At 38.8% G+C, this 24504-nt stretch overlaps 1 protein-coding gene across 3 annotated transcripts in view; it reads right to left on the bottom strand.

Moving 5' to 3' along the window:
* Pibf1 (progesterone immunomodulatory binding factor 1) overlaps window positions 1–24504 on the bottom strand; it is a 169033-nt gene that overhangs the window by 64110 nt on the left and 80419 nt on the right. For all 3 annotated transcript variants that reach the window (XR_004116088.1, XR_004116089.1, XM_031361363.1), the window contains exons 11-13: window positions 12065–12230; window positions 5367–5517; window positions 4362–4452 (exon numbers count right to left, since the gene is read on the bottom strand). Coding sequence is in view for 1 of the 3 variants with exons in the window: in XM_031361363.1 (XP_031217223.1) it covers window positions 4362–4452; window positions 5367–5517; window positions 12065–12230 (408 nt within the window). In the remaining 2 variants the exon portion in view is untranslated. The remainder of the gene's footprint in view (window positions 1–4361; window positions 4453–5366; window positions 5518–12064; window positions 12231–24504) is intronic.

Below are 24504 nucleotides of genomic sequence, written 5' to 3'. Positions count from 1 at the left end.
CACAACCACCCGTAATGAGATCTGATGCCCTCTTCTGGTGCGTCTGAAGACAGTTACAGTGTACTTAATTATAATAATACATAAATCTTAAAAAAATATATATTTAAAAATTTAAAACAATGGGGCTGGCGAGATGGCTCAGTGGGTAAGAGCACTGACTGTTTTTCCAAAGGTCCTGAGTTCAGATCCCAGTAACCACATGGTGGCTCACAACCACCGGTAATGAGATCTGACGCCCTCTTCTGGTCTGTCTGAAGACAGCTACAGTGAATTTACACCAGAGAGCGAGCAGGGCAGAGCGAGCGAGCGGGGCGTCCTGAATTCAATTCTCAGCAGCCACATGGTGGCTCATGGTCATCTGTACAACTACAGTGTACTCATACACATAAAATAAAATAAATAAATCTTTAAAAAAATTAATACAAAAGTATTTTAATTAAATTATTTCACTTGGTACCTAGGGAGAGGTTTTGGAATCCTGATTTTTCTAACTGTGCAACTGACTTAAGAATACCTTAACTGAGATAACCACCTAGCATTTACATTATGGCAAATATTGTGTGGTGATTTTCATATAGATTTTCTCAATTTAATTCTTAAAATATCCTTTTGGCAGCAAGAGCTAATTCCTAGTCCTTTTCATGGGCTTTATCTCAAATTGATAGCAACAATGATACTCAAAAACAGAAAGCCTAAAAATCAAAGTTTTTGGTAGCCACTGAAAATGACTTTGAACCTCAGTTTTAAGGTTGGAATACAATGTAATAGGTTTCAGCGTGTGTCACGTACGCATGTCACTAGTCTTTGCTCCCGGTTGTCTCTCTCTCCTACTGACTGCCCTGTCTTGTGCTCTCAGTTATCCTTCGCATTCCACCTGTTGCCCTTAGTCCCCTAGGTAGTATATTTTAAAGAATATTCATACATAAGAAATGTTTACAATAGGATACTAAGGTAAAAACTAAACTACTAAAACTATATAATGTCCAAAAAAATACAAGAAAATTCATGTACTTGTATAAATATCTGATTGGTTATTTTGAATAATCAGATTACCATCAATTTACTCAGTTTTAAAAATAAAATAAATACTTATAATCAGTTAAATAGTAACATTACATATTTAATATTAGCTGTTGAGGGGCTGGTGAGATGGCTCAGCGGTTAAGAGTACTGACTGCTCTTCCAAAGGTCCTGAGTTCAATTCCCAGCAACCACATGGTGGCTTATGACCATCTGTAATGAGATCTGATGCCTTCTTCTGGTGCGTCTGAAGACAACTACAGTATACTTATTTAAAATAATAAATTAAATCCTTAAAAAAATATTAGCTGTTGAATATATAAAGTTTTAAATCAAAATAAGTATGCAGTAGATATATAGCAGTTGAGAAATAGGTTCCTCTGTACACTTTGTCCTACACTTGTCCTCATAATGATATATGATTACAACTTTGATATGAAGCACTCCATTTATGACCGTGAGTCATTTCTATAACTCACTTTAAATCTGCAGTGCTTTAATTTCAAATGCAAAAAACTAATAAGTACAGATTTTCTTTCTTGTCTTAAGTAAATAAATTTCAAGAGGGCACAAGGCAATTGCTTTCTGTACAAACCCTTAAGAAACCAAGTGTTGATTTTGCAATCTTCAAAAGTACATCAGATCCTAAAGTGGATTAGGTGCCACTACTCAAACTGCACATAGTAGGTACTCAATAAAACCTGTTGAATGACTAGGTGTAGGGATGCACACATGTCCTCTTTGGCTATCTAGACTTACACTCTCCTCCCTCAGTTTAGATGACCTGAGAAGCACTTCCTCAAAATAGCCTTGGGCTCACCATGAGAAGAATGCCTGGCACCAGCTGGCAAGGGTATTAATAGCACACCCATTAGGCACTTGTTCAGGGCGCATAGATAGCTTGGTGATAGAATCTTCAGAAATATTTGGACAGTTAAGATCATTTGCACTATGAATCACTTGTGGTTCTTTAAATCTTTGGGCATCAAAGCAAAACAAAACAAAAAACAAAACAAAACATCTCTAATACCAAACACCAACCAACCAACCAACCAACGAACCCCATCAAACAAACAGAGCACATCTAACTTCTCGTTTTCTTAACTTCTTTTAAAAGTAAGCAACAGTCACATTTAATTTCAAAGCTCAACATTGGAAAGGAAGCTTATAATATCAAAAATATTTAATCATTCATAATTAATCATTCTAGCTATAAACTGATACTTTCTGGTTATCTATTTATGTCTAGATTTTTCAATATTTAATTAATAAACAATATAAGTTCTTAAGCATTTTTTAACTTCTTTTAAAATGCTATCCCATACTGTTTTAGATAGTCATAAGGATAAATTATCTCTTCATGTTACTATATCAATCACTTTCAAACTATCGACGAAAGGAACCAGAGAGACGGCTCAGTGGTTAAGAGCATACACAGCTCTGCAAAGACCTCCCAGGATGTAATTCCAGCTTCAGGAGATCTGATGCTTTCTTTTAGACTGACATGTCCACAGATGCACACTCAGAGATATGATACACTCTTTCCTACTCCACAGGCACCTGAGCTCACATTTGCAAAGACATATTCACAAATACAAATGTATGCACACACACATATACATACAAAATAAAAAACCTTAGCAGGATGGTGGTGGTGTACACCTTTAATTGTAGCACTTGGGAGGCAGAGGCAGGCAGATCTCTGAGTTCAATGCCAGTGTGGTCTACCAAGCAAATTCCAGACAGCCACGGCTACACAGAGAAACCCTGTCTGGAACAGACAAAAAGGAACAAAACAAGAACCACAAAAATCTTTTTAAAAAATCATTGAAAACATTTACAAAAGTATCAAAATGTGGATTTTCTTCTTTTGTACATTGCTGAATTTCTAAATTATCTCCCATAAAACAATATCAATTTTGAAATCTTGAGCATTCAGAAAAAGAAAAAAAAATAATAGGCATTCTACACTGAGCTAGGAAGGTCAGAGAATAATATGGGGTTGCTGACATGAAAAGCTTCTATCTAGGTGAGGAAATTAGATGGGAAATGACGGCTGAAAAAAAATCCAGGTTACTGTGCTGTAGAGAAAATAGATATTTACAAGTGGAGGCGAGTCCTAAACTGTCACACTGAGTACAGAAGCAAATGAAGATGCTGATGCACGTTATGGAGGGGCTTGCAAAGCTGTGAGAAACACTAGGAGTGGAGGTGGCAGCAAGAGGAGCAGTCAGATCTGTTTGTAATACAGGATGAATCTAGGGAGCAAGAGCCAGCACCGCTGACCACTGTAGGTGTCTGCCACTGTAGTGGAAATCTCCCCAGGGAACCACGCCCCAAGCTTAGTCTGTCCTCTAACCAACTCCCCTGCTGTCTAGAGAGCCCTAGCCCCAAACACTCTTCTTTTTCTCCTTCCACTTCCCTTCCTCCCCCAACACTTGCCTTTCACCCCATCTCTTCTTTTCCCATTTCTTTTCCTTCTTTCTCTGTTGACCATAGGATGGTCTAGAATCCATTCCCTAGCTCAGGTGGTGGGGAACTAGTGAGCACCATCACTTGAGGCTAGCCTCTGTGATTTATTTTTTATATTAATTAGTAATTTCAGAAGATCTTGAAACACTTGGGAGCCAAGTCTTAGCAAGACCATAAGTGAATCTCTAGATTAGACTAACTGAGGTGGGTACCGCACCCTAACTGTGAGTGGCACCATTCATCCCACGCAGCTTCCTTCCCGCCCGCCGTCTATGTGAGCAGATACCTCATGCTTCTGTGGCATGACCCTTGATGGACTGTCCCCGAACTGTGAGGCAAACACCCCTTCTGTCCTCACAGTGCTCTTCTCAAGGGTTTGGACACAGCAGTAAGACACGGAACTCACACTTCTGGACAGTCTTAACCGCAATGCATATGCTTTCTCCATATTTCTTTTTTTAGTATGTATTATATACAATAATATATTACATGTTAAGATACATATCAAGAAATATAGGCACATAAATAATAAACAAAGGATATAGAAATTGAAGGTAGTTCAATTAGTTCTAACCTGAAAATTACTACAAAGCATTTGTACTTATCTGAAATTAATGTGAAAATAAAATGGCTTTAAAAGTTATTACATCTAATACCATGAAAATTCTAATGTACACATCTACCAACCATTAAATTCACTTAAATATAGATGAAGTTCATGGTTATTACCATGTCCTACTTTGTGAGTACTTTAATATTTATGAATATTAAGAACAAGTAACTTTATCATTCAACTCAGCACATTATCAAAATGTACTATGTAATTATACTTAGCTTAAGTAGATAAGATAAATCTATATCGATTTTACCTTTGCTTCAGTCGTCTTTTAGCTGTTGTGGGAACATTAGCACCATAGCCATAGGAATAAAGAATTCTTTCAGCCTCATCTTCATTTTCAACTGAAAAGTAGTAAAAGGGATGATGTGAAATAACTCTTCTCCTTAAAAGGCATAGCTGAAGTCAAAATAAAAGATATGATAATGAATTAGAAATTCCAACAACATTCCTAAGGACTAATGCCCATTTGAGAGAGGTGAAGCATATTAAAGTATACTTTGGTTGTATTTGTTGATTTATTTTTAGAAGACGTTAAGGGATTACATCACCTGATAAGTATGCTTTCTTATAGAGCAAGTAACTCAGGTACATTATTCTGAAGGATTCAAAGGCTTTTAATATGGACTGTATATTATAAAATGACAAAATTATATAGTCAGTTTGATAAAGGTGATTTCTGTTTTGTCTGTGCAACAAGTTCTCATGCAGCCTTGTCTTCCCTTGAACTTAAGGATGTCAAGGGTGATCCTGGGCTACTGGTTCTCCAGCCTCCTCTTCTTGAGTCCTGAGATTCCAGAAGTCCAACCAGAGCAAGGCTGCCTTAGGCCTGGACATTGTCCTGCCTTGTTTCCCTGAGGGGAGGATTATGGGAGGTACCGCCACACTCACTGGTGTTTCTGTTTTGCTTTTCACTGTTGTTTGAGGGACTGAATCCAAAGCTTGCATAGAGTAGGCAAGCACTCCACCACTGAGCTACAAGGCTAGTCCTGAGGCAAAAAACTTTTGCTAAAATTTTGCATTAGTTCCTGACAAAAAGAAACGTTTAATACTTAATCTGTTTTTTGAGTCTAGCTACTGAAAATTTACATCAAGTAATATTAAAAATAGAATATTCTTTAAATCACCTATATTTTTTATAAATATATACCATGATATTTTTAGAAATAATTCTACCTTTCCTTTGTAGCCAAAAAAAAAAGGACTATCCATGGGTCTAAGTCACATGGGAGTAGGGTGGGGGAGGGCACAGACTTACTTTCTGCTGTTTGCATTATTATTTCATCAAGCTCCTTTTCCAACTTCTCGTAAATGTCTAACCTTGCCTGATGCTCTGAGTTCTGGGCCTCGAGTTCGGTAATGCGTTTTTCAGAAGAAGTTTGGAGACTATAAAATTCTTTAGTTAAAACCTAGCAGTGGAAGAAGAAAATGACAAAAATGGAAAGGATTCAGATTTCCTCAGGTCCACAGCTAAAGGAACATGGAGGTGCAGGGATCTGTTTATGCCTTTTCTCTTTCAACCACAGAAATGTTAAGACGTAGCTCAACTGAGGACAACTGAGGAGAGAATACACACTTATTTCTAAGGTGTGCTTAACTGAACTTACAAAATGCCTTGTCAGTAATTACATATGCCAAATAAAAATGAAGTTAGGGGTAAAGTTAATCTTGCCTGTTAAGAGTTCAAATGGAGGCAGCAGTAAGAGACTTCCCCGGGGCTCAGGTACCAGGCAGCCAGCACAGAACTGTTCAAAGACAGTGTAGGGAGCTCGGCAGTGCTCCATTAGCAATGCTCAACCTGCCCTGTTCATGCTTTTAGCATGCTTGGTTCCCTAACAGGCTCCAGTTCAAATCAGAAAGGCAATGAAAGTCCTGCACAGGGCAGTAGCAAAATGCCTATGCACAGAAAGGATTTCCCCTCTCCCTCTCCCCTTCTCTCTTCCCCCCTTGTCAGTATTTTTATTATTTTATATTTTTACATTTCAAGTGTTGTCCCTCCTTTTCAGTTTCTCCTCTGCAAATCCTGCACCCCATTCCCCCTACCTTTTGCCTCTAAGAGCATACTCCCCCCACCCCCCACTCACTCCCACCTCACTCCTTTAGCATTCCCCTTCACCGGGGAAACAAGCCTCCACAGGACCAAACGCCTCCCCTCCCACTGATAAGGCAGCGCTCTGCTACATATGTAGTCGGAACCATGGGTACAAATGAGCCACAACAGATACAAGAAGATCAAAATAATCCCATGTACCCTACCAATCACCCATGGACTAAGGCTTGCCTTAAATAACAATAAAAACAACAGAAAGCCCACATACTCATGTAAACGGAACAACTCTCTACTTAATGATAATTTTGGTCAAGGAAGAAATAAATTAAAGACTTTCTAGAATTCAATGAAAATGAAGACAGCATATCTAAACTTATGGGACACAATGAAAGCAGCGCTAAAAGGAAAATTCATCGTAAAGAAACTGCACTTAACAGCACACCAGAAAGCCCTAGACCCAAAAGAAGCAAACACACCCAGTAGGAGTAGACTGCAAGAAATAATCAAACTCAGGACTGGAAATCAACCAATTAGAAACAAAGAGAATGATACAAAGAATCAACAAAACCCTGCTGGAGAGATGGCTCAATGGTTAAGAGCACTGACTGCTGTTCCAAAGGTCCTGAGTTCAATTCCTAGCAACTACATGATGGCTCACAACCATCTGTAATGGGATCTGATGTCCTCTTCTGGTGTGTCTGAATAAAGTGATAGGACAGTGTACTCACATACATAAAGTAATTAAAATCTAGATGAAATGGGTGGATGGGTTTCTAGACAGATACAACATACCAAAGTTAAATCAAGACCAGATAAACTATCTTGGCAGTCCCAAATCCGCTAAGGAAATAGAATTCATTAAAAACCTCCCAATCACAAAAAAGCCCAGGGTCAGATGGCTTTAGTGTAGAATTCTACCAACCTTCAATGAAGAACTAATACCAAAGCTCCTCAAACTATTCTGTACAATAGAAACAGAGGGCACACTACCTAATCAACTCTATGAATCCACAATTACTCTGATACCTAAACCACATAGACCTAACAAAAAAAAGAGAGAACTTTAGACTAATCTTGCTTATGAATACTGATGCAAAAACAATCAATAAAATTCTCACAAGCTGAACTCAAGAACACATGAACATCAAGAACATACCACAACCAAGTAGATTTCCTCCCAGGAATGCAGGGATGGTTCAATACATGACAATCCATTAACGTAATCCACTACATAAACAAACTCAAAGAAAAAAAACCCATATGATCATCTTGTTAGATGTTGAAAAAGCCTTTGACAAAATACAACACCCCTTCATGTTAAAAGTATTGGAGAAACCATGAATACAGCAAACCATCAGCCAATATCAAATTAAATGGAGAGATACTTGAAGCAATCCCACTAAAATCAGGGACAAGACAAGGCTGCCCACTCCATATCTAATTTAATATAGTATTTGAAGTTCCAGCTAGAATAATAATACAACAAAAGGAGATCAAGGGGATACAAATTGGAAAAGAAGAAGCCAAGGTATTTGCAGATGATATGATAGTATACATAAGAGACCTCAAAAAATCTACCAGAACTTCTACAGATGATAAACAACATTAGCAAAGCAGCTGGATATAAAATTAACTCAGGGACTGGCGAGATGGCTCAGCGGGTAAGAGCACTGACTGTTCTTCCAAAGGTCCTGAGTTTGGATTCCAGCAACCGCATGGTGGCTCACAACCACCTGTAATGAGATCTGATGCCGTCTTCTGGTGCGTCTGAAGACAGCTGCAGTGAATTATGCTGGAGTGAGCAGGCTGGAGCAAGCAGGCCGGAGCAAGCAGGTCAGCAGAGGTCCTTAGTTCAGTTCCCAGCAGGCACACATAGGGTGGCTCTCAGCCATCTGTACAGCTACAGTGTACTCATACACATAAAATAAATAAAATAAATCTTTAAAAAAATTAACTCAAACAAATCAGTAGCCTTCCTTTATACAAATGATAAATGGACTGAGAAAGAAATTAGGGAAACAACACCCTTCACAATAGCCACAAACAGGATAAAACAGGATCTTGGTGTAACTCTTACCAAGCAAGTGAAAGATCTCTATGACAAGAACTTCAAATCCCTGAAAAAAGAAATTGTAGAAGACCTCAGAAGATGGAAGGATCTCCCATGCTCACAGATTGGTAACAGTGAAAATCGTCATCCTATCAAAGGCAATCTACATATTCAACGCAATCCCCATTGAGATTCCAACACAATTCTTCACAGACATGGAAAGAGCAAATCTCAATTTCATATGGAAAAACAAAAAACCCAGGATAGACAAAACAATTCTTAACAATAAAAGAATTTCTGGGGGATTCACCATCCCTGACCTCAAGCTCTACAACAGAGCAATGGTGAAAAAACCCCCCACAGTATTGGTATAGAGACGGATAGGTAGACCAATGGAATAGAATTAAAGACCCAGAAAGAAAACCACACGCTTAGCCAGGTGGTGGTGGTGCATGCCTTTAGTTCCACCACTTGGGAGGCAGAGGCAGGCGGATTTCTGAGTTTGAGGCCAGCCTGGTCTACAGAGTGAGTTCCAGGACAGGCAGGGCTACACAGAGAAACCCTGTCTCGAAAAACCAAAAAAACAAAAAACAAAACAAAACAAAAAAAAACCACACGCTTAAGAACACTTGGTCTTTGACAAAGAAGCCACAAACATACAATGGAAAAAAAGAAAGCATTTTCAATAAATGTTGCTGGTCTAACTGGCAGTCTGCATCTACATGCAGAATGAAAATAGATCCAAATTTTAATTACCTTGCACAAAGCTCAAGTCCAAGTGGATCAAAGATTCAACATAAAACCAGATACACTGAATTGAATAGAAGAGAAAGTGAGAAAGAGCCTTGAACTCATTGGCACAGAGGGAAGTTTCCTAAATGGCTTAGGCTCTAAGACCAAGAATCAATAAATGGGACTTCATGAAACTGAAAGCTTCTATAAGGCAAAAGACACAGTCAATGTGACAAATTGTCGACCTACAGATTGGGAAAAAAAAATCTTATCAACCCCATATCTGATAGAGGGCTAATATCCAAAATATATTAGGGACTCAAGAAGCTAACCTCCAAAAAACCAAATAACCAAATTAAAAAATGGCACACCAGAGTTAAACAGAGATTTCTCAACTGAGGAATCTTTAATGGCTGAGAAGCACCAAAAGAAATGTACAACATCCTTAGTCATCAGGGAAATGCAAATCAAAACAACCTTGAGATTCCACCTCACACCAGTCAGAATGGCTAAGATGCTGACTCAGGAGACAGCAGATGCTGGCAAGGATGTAGAGAAAGGAACACTCCTCCATTGCTGGTGGGATTGACAGCTGGTGCAACCACTCTGGACATCAGTCTGGTGGTTCTTCAGAAAATTGGAAATGGATCTACCTGAAGACCCAGCTATACCACTACTAGGCATATACCTAAAAGTTACTCCAACATATAACCGCATACATGCTCCACTATGTTTAAAGAAAGGGTTTCTTAAATAATCCTTTAAAAAGGATTTAAAGAGAGGTATAAATTCTTGGATTATTATTACATGTACATCTTGCTGAATGCATATACCATCTGTTTTTAAAAAAGCTAACACGGGGCTCGGGACAGCATGGCAGCTAAAGGCACTCGCTGTACTAAATCTGTATTAAGTCTGGACCTGAGGTCATTTCCTATCACCCATGTACAGGTGGGAAAGAATCAACTCTACCAAGCTGTCCTCTTATCTTTATAAGTATGCAGTGGCATGAATGTGCACACATACATATACATCATTCACACACAAAATCATAATAAGTTAAAAAAATTAACATATTTTCTTTATGGTGTTGTGAATGCTAGGCAACAGCTTTGCCACTGAACTATGCTACCAACCTAATAATAATTTTAAAAAGAATCAATGTATAGAGTTGTATGAGAGGCTCTATCCATCCATCTACTATGAAAAAAGTATATTTCATATATTATATACTCTTTTTTTATAAAAAGATTTATTTATTTATTTTATGTATATGAGTGCACTGTAGCTGTACAGATGGTTGTGAGCTATTATATGGTTGCTGGCAATTGAACTCAGGACCTCTGCTTACTCTGGCCCAAAGATTTATTTATTGTTATATGTAAATACACTGTAGCTATCTTCAGACACACCAGAAGAGGGTGTCAGATCTCATTATGGATTGTTGTGAGCCACCATGTAGTTGCTGGGATTTGAATTCAGGACCTTCGGCAGAGCAGTCAGTGCTCTTAACTGCTGAGCCATCTCACCAGCCCCTATTATGTACTCTTAAAATATCAATTGATCCTATCACACACAAGTGTTTTTAATGTGATCATAGTAATATGTTATAGTGTTAAGTTTTTCACAATTATGAATAACACTTCAGTGAGCATCTGGGAATGAAGTATTTTGCATATTTAAAATACATCTCATCAGGGGCTGGAGACACGGCTCAGTGATTAAGAGCATTCACTGGCTGCTCTTTCAGAGGACCTGGGATCAATTCCCAGAACCAGTTTCAGGGGACACAATAATCTCACACAGAATGTACAGATCTTTTATGTAGTGTTGAAATAATAAATCAACAAATGGCTAAAAAAGTTTTGCTTACATATGCATATTTATATAGAAACCATATATATTTTCTAAATTAGAAACAAATTTTATAATGTAATTGATTGATATTATAATTTGGGAAAATTTTCTATTAGTAAGGTCTTTAATTTTTTAAAAAATAATTTAATTTTATTTTTATGCATATGGGTGTTTTGCCTGAGTGTCTGTCTAAGAGGGCATTCAGGCCCCTGGAAGTGGAGTTCTAAATGGCTGTGAGCCACCATGTGGGTGCTGGAAATAGAACCTGGATCCTCTAGAAGAGCCATCTCTTCAGCCCCAGGAAAGGGTTTTAAGAGACTAATTTTCAGTTTCATTATCTTCCATTTTTGTATTGACCTATAATTATATGTTTTCATAACTAAGTACATTCATATGTGTAAAGGAAAACTAAAAACATGAAGCACTTAAGTTAACAACAAAATACCATCTATTTTAAAATATGTAATAAATATTTCTTCTCATTTCCTCAGAAAAATCTGTAAAAATATTGAATTTTATGTATATATTCTTCCATTTGTACTACAGAATTACTTTGTTAGGTAAAAAATATGCTGAAAATTGAGCCAATAAGATGGCTCTGCTTCCCAAGTTCCACATTGTGAAAGGAAAGAATACCTTACGTTGTCCTGACTTGCAAAGAATACCTGACTACCATTCGTTGTCCTCTGACTTGCAAACGCCTTCTGCCATGCACACAGTGTGCACACTCACAGGTACAAAAGCAAACAAATGTAAAATTTTAAATGGCAAAACGTTAGAAACAGTGTTCTTGATGAAAAGTGGAGAACATAAGAGACCAACTGTCCCACTCCAGAGAGACGGTGCCTTTATGTCCATTATTACAGGTCTACAGTTTCCGTCATGCCAATTTCAGACTTCTTATGTAAGGATTCCCAATAATTATATGCTTTTTGTTAGTATGAATGAACTTTTTCTAATTTCTTTTAAAACAATTTTAGTCATTTTTGGTGCACATATTTCTGCTATTCATGTATCTTTTCTTTCACTTCTTTGTTTTTAAAATAGAGGCTTATTACTTAGTTCTGGCTGGCTACAGGAGCCTCAACCATGTGATCCTCCTGTCTTCAGAATACTGGGATTCTAGGTGTGATCCACTGTCCATAGCTTTATTTCCTTATTTTCTTGTGAGGACAAGACATGGTCCTCTAGGAGAAACGGAGGTCTACACAAATATCACACTTAGGAAGTTTATACTCTATGTCAAGGGAAAGTTGCATAGAGGTACCTCCAATTTCTTCTGATATTTTTCACACTCCAACTGGCACTGTGTAAGATTTCTTGCAGTTTCCTCTTGCAGGAGTTGAACACGCTCACTTTCAAAGGACTTCAGCTTACTCTGATGGAGAAACTCGGACACTCTGCTTTCTGTACTAAGCTGGAGTTCTCTGTACCTGAAAGAAGCAGAGTGGTGAGAGCCTTCCATGTAGGTGCGAGTGTTTATGGAAACACAACCTCAGAGGACCTTTTACCTTCTACCCCATCACGTTAGGACTGCATGACTAATAAGTTGTAATTATTCAGAAAAGCTTTTATCATTTATGCATATGTATGGAAACAAATACTTCTAAAATATACATTTGAATATTATAAAAAGAATGATGTACCAATCATCAAACATTATTCTTAACAACCCAGATAGGAATATTCTTTTCATTTCATAAGTATAATAAAAATGTAATAAAAATATTTATAATTAACATACAAATCACCACATATGCTAAGTGTGAATATATTCTATATTGATTGTGTCCTAGAGAAAGATAAGCAGACATATTGTATTTTTCACAGAGACACTATGAATCTAGCACTATATTATGTACATTATTAAAATGGGAATACACTAGGCCCATGGTTGTTCTTTGTTTCTTAAGGAACTTATAATTTCTGGGGAAGACAGGAAAACGAATGTGAAAATCCAAGAGTTATGAGTGATAAGGATATTCTCCATGTCAAAAGGGACACACAGAAAAGAGGCAAAGTGGGTCTCTCTCTAACTGTGTGTGCACTCTAAGAACACAGGCCTAATGTGCATGCTAAAGGCCACTTCCCTCTGGCACACTTGTCTTTGGTAATAGCGTGCTGCATACAGGCTAGAGAAAGTGCCTGGCAGTACATATCATATACCTCTGTAACAGTCAGGCTTTAGGGAAAAGTCAACTTTTATGCTGTTTTATAAAGCCCTAGCCTAATATATTTAAAAAGTTATGATTTTATTAAAAATACTGTTTTAGGGGTTGGAGGGACAGTTCATCAGGTAAAATGCCTGCTGCAATTGATTTGCTTACTGTGACTGTTTTTGATAAATGAGTCCATATACTCACGGCTGTGTAGCATGCCACTTTACAGACATCTCACATTTGACGTCCATTTAACAGCTGAGCACTTGAGCTGATTCTGCTCTTGGGTATGAGTAATGGTACTATGAACATTTGTATGAAAGTTTTTATAAACATGCTTTCAATTTCTTGTAGTTAAACTGAAACCCTATTAAATATTTAAGGAATTGCTAAATTGTTTTACAATATAGTTGTACCATTATTTCCCATCAGAAGCAAAGAACATGACAGTTTCACCACATTTCTTTCAACACTTATCAATGTCTGACTTATTACAGCCATTCTAATGGATGTGGGGTGATACACATATATCACGCTCAAAATTTTATTAATTCAGTATTTTACTGAAACGGAATATCTCTTTACTCCTTAAGTCAAATTGTATTGCAGATTTAAGTCCATAAAACACATGAAATCATCTGGCATGTGTCACACACCTGTAATGCCCTACTGGGGAGGGAGAAGCATGAGCATAGGGAACAGAAGCTAGCATAGCCCCCACAGCGAGTTTAAGGCCAGCCTAAGTTACACGAGACTGTCTCAAAAAAGAGAAAAAAACACACACACACACACAAAAAACAATCAACTCACACCAACCAACCCCACACCAAGCACATAATGTCCATACTTTCTCTGTAAGCTAACTTCAGGACATATATAAACTATACAACTAAAGTAGATATGGATAAGTCATTGAGACTATGAAATATTGACCTTTAGAGTAATTTGTTTAGAAGGTTAAGCTGAGAATTTTGCCTTTCCTGGGTTTAGAACACTTGGTGTTTTTGATACCAATGACAGCTTCAAACAGGCAATTAGCAGAGTGCTTATGCACTACCAGCACCTGAAAGCTCATTTCAGCACTCATGTCCTCCTCTTTTTTTTTTTTAAAGATTTATTTTATTTATTTATGTGTATGAGTACATTGTAGCTGTACAGATGGCCGTGAGCTATCATGTGTGTGACTGCTGGGAATTGAATTCAGGACCTCTGTCGCCCCGCTTGCTCTGCCCCACCCCACCCCACTCCAGTATAATACACTGTAGCTGTCTTCAGACACACTAGAAGAGGGTGTCAGATCTCACTATGTGGTTGTGAGCCATCATGTGGTTGCTGGGATCCGAACTCAGGACCTTCGGAAGAGCAGTCAGTGCTCTTACCCGCTGAGCCACCTCGTCAACCCTTATGTCCTCTTCTTTTAGTAAAACCCAAAGCAGTAGATACCATCGAGACATTTAGAATACAGGTAACTTAACAAAGGTTAAACAACTATCCTAAAGAAAATGATAAATGTCTCTGAAAATTTTGATTTTTTAAAAAAATTTATTTACTTTTTGAGTACATTGCTGCTGTGTTCAGACACTCCAGAAGAGGACGTCAGATCCCATTACAGATGGTTGTGAGCCACCATGTGGTTGCTGGGAATTGAACTCAGGACCTCTGGAAGATTAGTCAGTACTCTTAACCACTGAGCCATCTCTCCAGTCCCTAAAAATCTGATTTTTCTTTAGTAACGGAGCTTCTCTAAAGCCAAATGACAATTCTCAGCACCAATTTATTTTCATGGTGTTTAACTAGGGAAAGAACTTGCCTTCAGTCATTATGTCTTTAAAATGGTCTTGATGACTTTAATTTGCTAAACTGAACTGGGAAGCACTACATCCGTACAACAGCTACACAACCGGTCTGAGGAGCGGATGAGGCCAGGCTCAGCCTGCAGTTTCAGGGAACTCCCATTTAACTTGTTTTGCTCCCTTAACCTGTCGCATTCTTCTGTCTTGACTCAGACCTCTCATTTCGTCCTCTTCCTTTGTACACTGACTTGAACCGAGCTGGTACTGTCCACAATCAACACTTTCATGTTTGGTGCTCTACTTCCGCAAAGCAACCTTAAGAGGCCAGAGCTTCTACGTGGTAGAATCAGAGTGCCCACCTGTCCTCACAGCTATCCGGGCCTAGAATCTGGCTGCATTTGTCCTTATGACAGATTTATAATCAGCTCTTTACTTTTCACAAGAGCCATCTATAGATTACACAGTACTTTAAAACAATAACAGAAAGTTTTAGAAAAACTGTTTAACAGAAATTTAAGTGCTAGAAGAACAAAGAGAAAAAGAAGTGAAAATCCAGTATTATGCAGGAAGTTACCAGGAAGTTAAACCTCAAGAAATCTCTTAAGGTGGGGCTATGGGAAGAGCCCAGTCAATAGAATTTGCCGTGCAAAGCTTGAGGACCCAAGTCCCATCCCTAGAACCCATGTAACGAAGCAGAGTGCAATGGCCTATGCCACAAATTCCAGTATTGAAGAGGTCAAGAAAGGTAGATCTTTGAGGCTCCCTGGTCAGGCAACCTAGCATGCTTGGTAGAAAACCCTGTGCCAACAAAACAGGACAAAACCCATAGATGGTACCAGAAGAACATGTCTTGAATTTGTCCCTTAACCTCCTTTATCTACCTACAAGTGTGCACATAGGCATACCCAGCACAAATTAAGAAGAGGGAAAAAATCCAGCAATAGGTCATAGTTCTCAGGAACGTTTACTCGGGACTTCCCTGTTTTGCTCTGCCTTTCACCTCTCCAGCTCGTTGAGAGAGCAGCTTTTCTGGGTTCGGCTGCTCCTGGAACTCACTTTGTAGGAAAACACGACATTGCACCTCCTCCTCTGCCTCCCTAGTGCTGAGGTTCCATAGTGCCACTGTAGCAGGGAGCATGGACTCTGTGGGCTACCTCAGCAACTTTGCCTTCCATATTGGCAAGGGAATGCAGACTCGAAGACCCCGCTAATGAACCTCATTCTTCCTGTTATGAATATTTTATTTAATCTCAGCTTTTCAAACAAATGACAAAGCTGAGCAGTGGTGGTGCACGCTTTTAATCCCAGCACTTGAGAGGCCAGAGGCAGGTGGATTTCTGAGTTTGAGGCCAGCCTGGTCTACAGAGTGAGTACAGTCGGGGCTATACAGAGAAACCTTGTCTCGAAAAAAACCAAACCAACCAAACACACACACACACACACACACACACACACAAATGACAAATAACAGAAATAGCTGGTTTTTAAACACCATCTATAAAATGTTCATGGCTTATACTACATTAAAACTGGACATGGATTTGAAACACAATAACCTAATCTCATTTTGTAGACAAGCATATACAGCAAAGTACCCAGAACGTATTTTACTAAGTTCATGCAGTCACCAGAACAGGAAATGGTCCACACAATAGGAACTTTCCCAGCTGGTCTTGTTTGGAAGTAGGGCACTAGATGGCTGAGACAGAGCATCTGTCTGTACACAGCAGGACAACTGAGTATATACAAAGGGGTTGGAGAGAGCTCCTGAGCCCGGGCTGGCAAAAGCAAAGCCCCATGGCAGCAAGAGGGAGGGATTCTCAGGGCAGAGAATGGCCACCCGCTTCCAGAGGGAGGGATTCTCAGGGCAGAGAATGGCCACCCGCTTCCAGGGCTTCATGGTTGGCCCTTAGAAAGAATCCTATGTCTCAGTCTCTGCTAGACCTGGCAAATCCTGACTGTAGGGATTGTAGTTTTAATGCTACAAGCACCGGGGGTCAAAGCCTTCTGAAACCATTCTGCCCTTGAAGGCTGTGCTTCACCACCACCGCAGTGTCCCTGGTTCCCCAGCCTTCCGTGGACTTAGCTGTAGGAAGCAGGCTGATGAGGGCAGATGCTAACCTGTCTAACAGTGAGAGTCAGCTCTCGCCCACAGGATGACTGCAGTTTACATTTCCATTATTGGCTCTCTCCACAGCACAAGTCCTTTACCAAACTTCTCTTGAACTCTCTAAGTAACTAAATCAATTCATAGGAGAAAAACTTGAAACATTACAGACATCTTTATCACTACTTTCAAATCCATTTCTCCTTATAGAAACCATCAGTTTCCAGTTTTCTTTGTAACTTTCTAACCGCCCCTCCTCCCCACACATGCATCTGTCACATGCAGGACGGACCCCAGTCTCCTTTGTTAGACAGATGGCATCACATCACATTACTCTTCTTTATCTACAACCTCCCTTTCCACTTTATGTGTCTTGGACTACTTTATGTCTGAAACTAATTCCTTTTACATTAGTTTACAATGCAAATATAGTCATGATTAATTTCATGTCATTTACTAATTCTAAGCTGAGAAACATTTAGATAGTGCTGTTGATAGACATGCTGTTGTTTACACTGCTCCAAAGAACACCGTAGGAACTGCCTGCTAAGCCCAGGGGAACACTCCTACATGAACACACAGGAACTGCCTGCTAAGCCCAGGGGAACGCTCCTACATGAACACACAGGAACTGCCTGCTAAGCCCAGGTGAACACTCCTACATGAACACACAGGAACTGGCTGCTAAGCCCAGGGGAACGCTCCTACATGAAGATTTGAAACTTTGGTACACTAGCAGGGCGGGGTGGCACACAACTTTAATCCCAGCACTTAGGAGGCCAGCCTTGTCTACAGAGAGAGTTCCAGGACATCCAGGGTTACATGGAGAAATCCTGTCTCAAAAACAAAGCAACAATGACCCCCCAAACAAAAACCCTTTTGGTATACTGTACAATTTTATAACTTAAAGAGCTTTATCAACTTAAAATGCTACTAGAAGCATATAAATTATGGCTTCCCCATATCTTTACAAATATTTTCATTACCTATAAAATACTTGCTATAATGCTATGACTATTTTATGAATTAAACCTTTAAATAGTGCTTGCCAGCTTTCTCTTTGATGTGCTGAGGATGCCCACTTCATAGTGGAGGACTTGCCGAGTGTTCATTCAGTCTTTAGGAAAACACATGCAGGCATGCATGTATGCACGCATGAAACCCCACACAGCAAAACAAAAGCTTCCACAGTGAGTCCTTTTACCAATGTTATTTTCATCTGTGTCATGATTTTCGACTGTAGCAGAAGATCCTCTACATTAGACATTTAGTCCTCCAACCAATTTCTTGTCTAATTCCCTCTCACCAAATAGCCCTAGTTTATTTGACTAACATTATAAGCTTTCTTCTGAATCATTTCTTAATTTCCCAAACCAAAATACATGTTTTAAGAAATCAGGCTGCTCTAAGGATCCCACTGAGCAATACCAGAGTTTAAAGTTTATGAGGCATTAATGTTCTAACTTTGGTAGAGAAGATTCTTATTTGTTTCCTCATGCTCTGATATACTTCTTTCCAAAGGAGACGTCTGATTTATCATCATTTTCACACATAGTAAGATACTAGCTGTGGAGGTCGCTGTACTTATAAGAACTTAAGTTATGAGAAAGATGAACACATCCTAAAAAAATAATAGTGATTTAAAAGGATAGGTTGGAAAAGGGGGGCAGAGGGAAAATTTTACCTCACATAGTTTGGTTTAGAGGTAATTTTACAAAAAGTGACTCAAATTTTGATAAGGCAAATTTAAAAAATAGATATTAAGCACTTTTTATTTAAAAAATTGTTTTGACTTTATATAATAAAGTATTAGCTAGTTTTAAAATAATTGTGCATAAATTTAATATTAAAATCATTACTTTCTTAAATATAACAATTTACATATTATTTAATAACACAGATTTCTCTTCAGAGAAATTGTTCAGATTACATACCAATGTGGCATATTTTATATATCATGGATGCTAAGCACATGTTGCACCACTGAGTCCTAAAACGGTACACTATGTTCTCAAGTGTGATATTTTTGTGATCTAATTAAGAATTACTATTATATGTAACAAGGGAAGTACTAAAAGGAGTGCTATACATTCGAATATTTTCAATGTAGAAAACTTAAGAATGAGTATGTACTAGAAGCTGGTCCTGGTGGTATACACCTGTAATTGCAGCAGTTGGCAGGTAGAGTCAGGAGGGTCAGGAGTTTAGGATTATCCTTAGTTACATAGTGAGTTCAAGGCCAGCCTGAGCCATTTGAAATACTGTCTCAAAAACCTCTCAAGCTAAAACTAAAAAATAATTACTGTTTACTAGGGATTCACTTCATGCTGATCTTAAAATAGAAAATACTATATGAGACTATGCTTTTGTCTAAACATACCTAGAAAGCAAGTCAAAAACTTTATTGAAATTTTTATTTTTTATTATTGAAATTTTTATTGCAGTTACAAGAGCTTAAGTATATATACATAGACTTATACACACAGCTCTGGTCACTTAGGTCTTCCCTTCTGCACTGTGGAATTTTCCAAACTGAAAAGCAATCGAGTAAGAAAAACTCCCATCAACATGGTAACAATGACTGCTATAGGGTATGGGAAAAGCATTTGAGAAGGACTTGCATATTTGTGCAAACGTTTCTGTCATTTACATTTCTTCAGCCAGTTAGTTCCCAGTTGCAATACTACATCGGTCTTTTTGGCTTACAAGCTAATTCTTAAATGAATGTGAGAGATGGGTTTTGCCGAGTTAAAAAACGCTGAGTATGTTTAACAACTGTACCATGGACTTATGAGAATTTCAAGCATGCATTTAGAGTAATTTAATGCATCTATCATATCATGATCAAATAAAATTGTAAGGTCATTAATAAATTAAACACTATGTAGTAATATTTGGCAACTTTGTTAAGGCAAAAAAGAGGTTTTCCAGGTATGTGCAGATAAAAGTACTTAAGTAAAAAGAAATACAAGAAAGGAATGCTGTTTTAAAATAAACCAGAGCATGAAGGATATAAACCTTTAAGGTGAAACATTCTAGAACAGTGTTTGCATGGTATACTGCTTTCTAGTTTGTCTTTTTGGGAAACATGACAACACTTAAAATTTCAGCCTGAACTATCCTTTAGGAAAAGAATATTTATTGTATTTGTGCTTCATACTCACAGTTCCACCCCACAGTCCTTTCACTGTAAGATATACCGGACTATACAAAGAGAGAAACAGATATACTGGCTGATCTAAAAATACCATTAGAAGAAGAACTTGTTTTGATTTGTATTTCTCTGATGACTAAGGATGTTGGACATTTCCTTAGATGATTCTCATCCAGTTGGTATTCCTCAGTTGAGAATTCTTTGTTTAGATCTGTAACCCTTTAATAGGGTTATTTGGTTCTCTTGAGTCTAACTTCTTGAGTTCTTTGTATATATTGGATATTAGCCCTCTATCGGATATAAGGTTGGTAAAGATTTTTTCCCAATCTGTTGGTTGCTGTTTTGTCCTATTGACAGTGTCTTTTGCCTTACAGAAGCGTTGTGATTTTATGAGGTCCCATTTGTCAAGTCTTGAAGCATAAGCTATTGATGTTCCGTTCAGGAAAATTTCCCCTGTGCCCATGTACTCAAGGCTCTTCCCCATTTTCTTTTCTATTAATTTCAGTGTATCTGGTTTTATGTGGAGGTCCTTGATCCACTTATATCTGAGCTTTGTACAAGGAGATAAGAATGGATCAATTTGCACTCTTCTACATGCTAACTGCCCAGCCTTAGCTATTAGGAAAATGCAAATCAAAACAACCCTGAGATTCCACCTCACACCAGTCAGAATGGCTAAGATCAAAAACTCAGGTGACAGCAGATGCTGGTGAGGTTGGATTGTAAGCTGATACTACCACTCTGGAAATCAGTTTGGTGGTTCCTCAGGAAACTGGACATAGTACTACCAGAGGACCCAGCTATATCACACCTGGGCATATACCCAGAAGATGCTCCAACATGTAATAAGGACACATGTTCTGTTCATAGCAGCCTTATTTATAATAGCTGGAAAGAACCTAGATGTCTCACAATAGAGAAATGGATACAGAAAGTGTGGTACATTTATTCAATGGAGTACTACTCAGCTATTAAAAACAATGAATTTATGAAATCTTAGGCAAATGGATGGATCTGGAGGATATCATCCTGAGTGAAGTAACTCAATCACAAAAGAATACACATGGTATGCACTCACTGATAACTGGATATTAGCCCAGAAGCTCGGCATACCCAAGATACAATCCACAAACTTCAAGAAACTCAAGAAGGAAGACTAAAGTATGGATAGTTCGATCCTTCTTAGAAGGGGGAACAAAATACCCATGGAAGGAGTTTCGGAGACAAACTATGGAGCAAAGACTGAAGGAAGGACAATCCAGAGACTGCTCCACCTGGGAATCCTTCCCATATTCAATCATCAAACCCAGACACTATTGTGGATGCCAGCAAGTGCTGGCTGACAGGAGCCTGATAGTCTCCTGAGAGGCTCTGACAGTGCCCAATTAAGAAGTAGAAGCTCACAGCTATCCATTGGAATGAGTACAGGGTCCCCTAGAGAAAGAACTAGAGAAAGAACCCAAGGAGCTGAAGGGTTTTCAGTCCCTTAGGACAAACATCAATATGAACCAACTAGTACCTTCAGATCTCCCAGGGACTAAACCACCAACCAAAGAGTATACATGGTGGGACTCCTGGCTCCAGCTGCATATGTAGCAGAGGGTGGCCTAGTCAATCATCAATGGGAGGAGAGGCCTTTGGCCCTGTGAAGGCTCTATGCCCCACTGTAGGGGAATGCCAGGGCAAGATATCAGGAGAGAGTGGGTTGGTGAGCAGGGGGAGGTGAGACGGAACAGGTTTATTCCCCACCCCCCCAGGGGAAACCAGGAAAGGAGATATCATTTGAAATGTAAATAAAGAAAATATCTAATAAAAAAGAAAGAAAACTGGGAAAAAAAGAAGGAGCAGCAGCACTTGTTGATATCCCAGCTACTCCAGCTGCTCAGGCGGCAGGAGGACTACAGGCCTGAAGTCAGCATGGACAACTTAGTGAGTGAGACTTAACAAAGGAAAACCAAACGCAATGGGTGGAAGTATAGCTTGGTGCCTGCTTGCTGACCAAATAAACGGGTGTCTTAGGTTCAGTTCTTAGTACTCCCCACCAAAAGAAAAAGGAAACAAGCACGCCTGAAGGCTGCTGTTACGATGAACAGTGCCAAGCATCGTCAGCGGCAGGGTGGCGGGAAATCAGAGTACAAGGTGTGAGGGACTAAAGAAGTCATGATGCATTGATTTCTGGAGAAAAGACATGTCCTACAAACCTTAACATGGCAAGAAATGGCCCAGAATTGCAGGAGAACTGGTTAACCCCTCACTGAGGATTTAGAAATGAGAGTCCTAGGTTTCTAAACCTCTTAGGTTTGGTGACCTGGATCATTTACAAGATTTCTTTCCAAATAGAAAGAATGAGCCCTGAGCATTGTTTTATCTAGCCTAGCCTGGGAGGACTACCTCAACTACCTGCAGAGTTTCTAAGAATCCACCTTGATGGCTCTGCTTTAGACCAAATACAATCTCAAGGGACAAAATAAAACAAGAACAAGGACAACAATAAAAATAACAACAACAACAACAACAAAATATAATACTATTCAAACTCAAGTTAGGGGTAATTAAGTGAGCTAGGACAAGCAAAATGGTAGCAATGCTGTCCAGTACAATTAAAATGCTTGCTTCTGGAGTATAAAGATCTTGTCTAGTTCATATTTGGACTTCTAGCATCCAGCATATTAGTGGGCATCCTGGAAATTCATAATGAATTTTTACTGAGAAAAAAAGCAGTCATATTACCTAATGATTTCAGGTGTTGTAGAATTAAGTTACTAACTAGGTCAACAGCAGGCTACAACACAAAAGCAGATCTGATAAAGGGCAGTCTTAAAGCTAGTCAGTTAGGATGATCATTTCCAGGGTTAGGTGTCAGTGTAAGATAAAAACAAATTATGGGAAAGGAGAAAGGAGAAACCCAAAATGATTACAGGTTAGGTATGACTGAGCTATAAAAAAGATTAATGTTTCTAAAAAATGTACAGTTTGGATAATGATAATGGTGGTAGAAAGAGATGACAACATTCTAGAAACACTTAAAAAACAGAAATGAAAAACAGAAGAACAAACTGCAAGATGATAGAATCTAAGTACTGTTATGAGTTAAAATCAGTACAAAATCTAGACAATTTTAATAGCCAAAGCGAGTCACTGGCCTACTCACAAGAACATAACAAACTCTACAACACCCACAAAGAGAAATCTGAGTGTGACACAGTTGTGTCTACCTTCTCTGACATCATGGGGGAGTTATTCTGCTTTTGACTTCTGATGTGCTCAGTAAGGTGCCGACTTCATAATGCTGCCTTTCAGTTAAGGCAGAGCCAACAGCCATGCACACATCTGGAGCTGACAGGAAAGGAACCTTTGGTTCATCACACATCAATGAAGAAAGGAAGCAGAGGCACAGAGTAAAGCTACAAAGACTTACTTCTAACAGGACAGAGGCAGTCACAGAGATTAAATTCATCGTGTTGTGGTGTGCGCACAGTTAAAGAATGCTGGGGATGTAGCTCAGTTTGCTTGTCTAGCTTAGAGAAAACTGTAAGCCCTATCCCCACCAAAACCAAACAAAAATAAAAAGTGCTCATAAAGTAAGGAGGAAAAATGTGTGTGTGTGTTCTATGTACATCTGCGTATCCCCTGCCTGGCCATATGCCTATGGAAGACAGGTTGAGTTAGGCTACCTTTCTTTGTGGCTGTCTGCCTGATTTCTCGAGACAGGGTCTCTCACTTAACCCAGAGCTCATCATTTCAGCCAAAACAGCATGCCTGTCTCTGCCCTGCAAGATGTGGGGTTACAAACATGCACCATCATGTCTAGGTTTTTGCAGATATATCTGTAAATATTATCAAAATGTTTTAAATACAAATTAAACTTTTAAAAAATTCATAACAAGAAAATAAGTCAAAATAATGTTTCCACAATTCATGACTTTTTCATAATTATACACAAATGAATTCCCAGAATTACTATAGATATCATTCCATTCTAAGTTTAGAAAACATTTGAGCTATTAAATTCAATACTACTCCAATGTTTTCTATCATTAAAAATATATGATTAATAAGTCATAACCTGTAGCTCTACCATGGCATAATATATAAGCTGTAAGTGTTGTACCATCTAAAATTAGTAAATAAAAACTGGGACACCAATGCACAAAGGCAATAAGGGCTGTCTTAGGGTTACTATCGTGGTAACGAAACACCATGACCAAGAGCAATGTGAGGAGAAAATGATTGATCTGGATTACTCTACCGCATCACTGCTCATCATCAAAGGAAGTCAGGACAGGAGCTCACACAAAGCAGGAACCTGAAGGCAGGCGCTGATGCAGAGGCCATGGAGAGTGCTGCTTACTGGCCTGCTACCCATGGTTGGCTCGACTGTTTTCTTGTGGGATCCAGGACCCTCCCACAATGGGCTGGGCCATCCTAAATCAATCACCAATTAAGAATGCAGTACAGCCTGGCAGTGGTGGTGCATGCCTTAAATTCCAGCAT

The sequence above is a fragment of the Mastomys coucha genome, unplaced genomic scaffold (assembly GCF_008632895.1).
Source record: "Mastomys coucha isolate ucsf_1 unplaced genomic scaffold, UCSF_Mcou_1 pScaffold9, whole genome shotgun sequence".
In the NCBI taxonomy this organism is placed as follows: domain Eukaryota; kingdom Metazoa; phylum Chordata; class Mammalia; order Rodentia; family Muridae; genus Mastomys; species Mastomys coucha.
The sequence above is the reverse complement of the archived record's forward strand: the minus strand, read 5'-3'. Positions and strand labels throughout refer to the sequence as shown.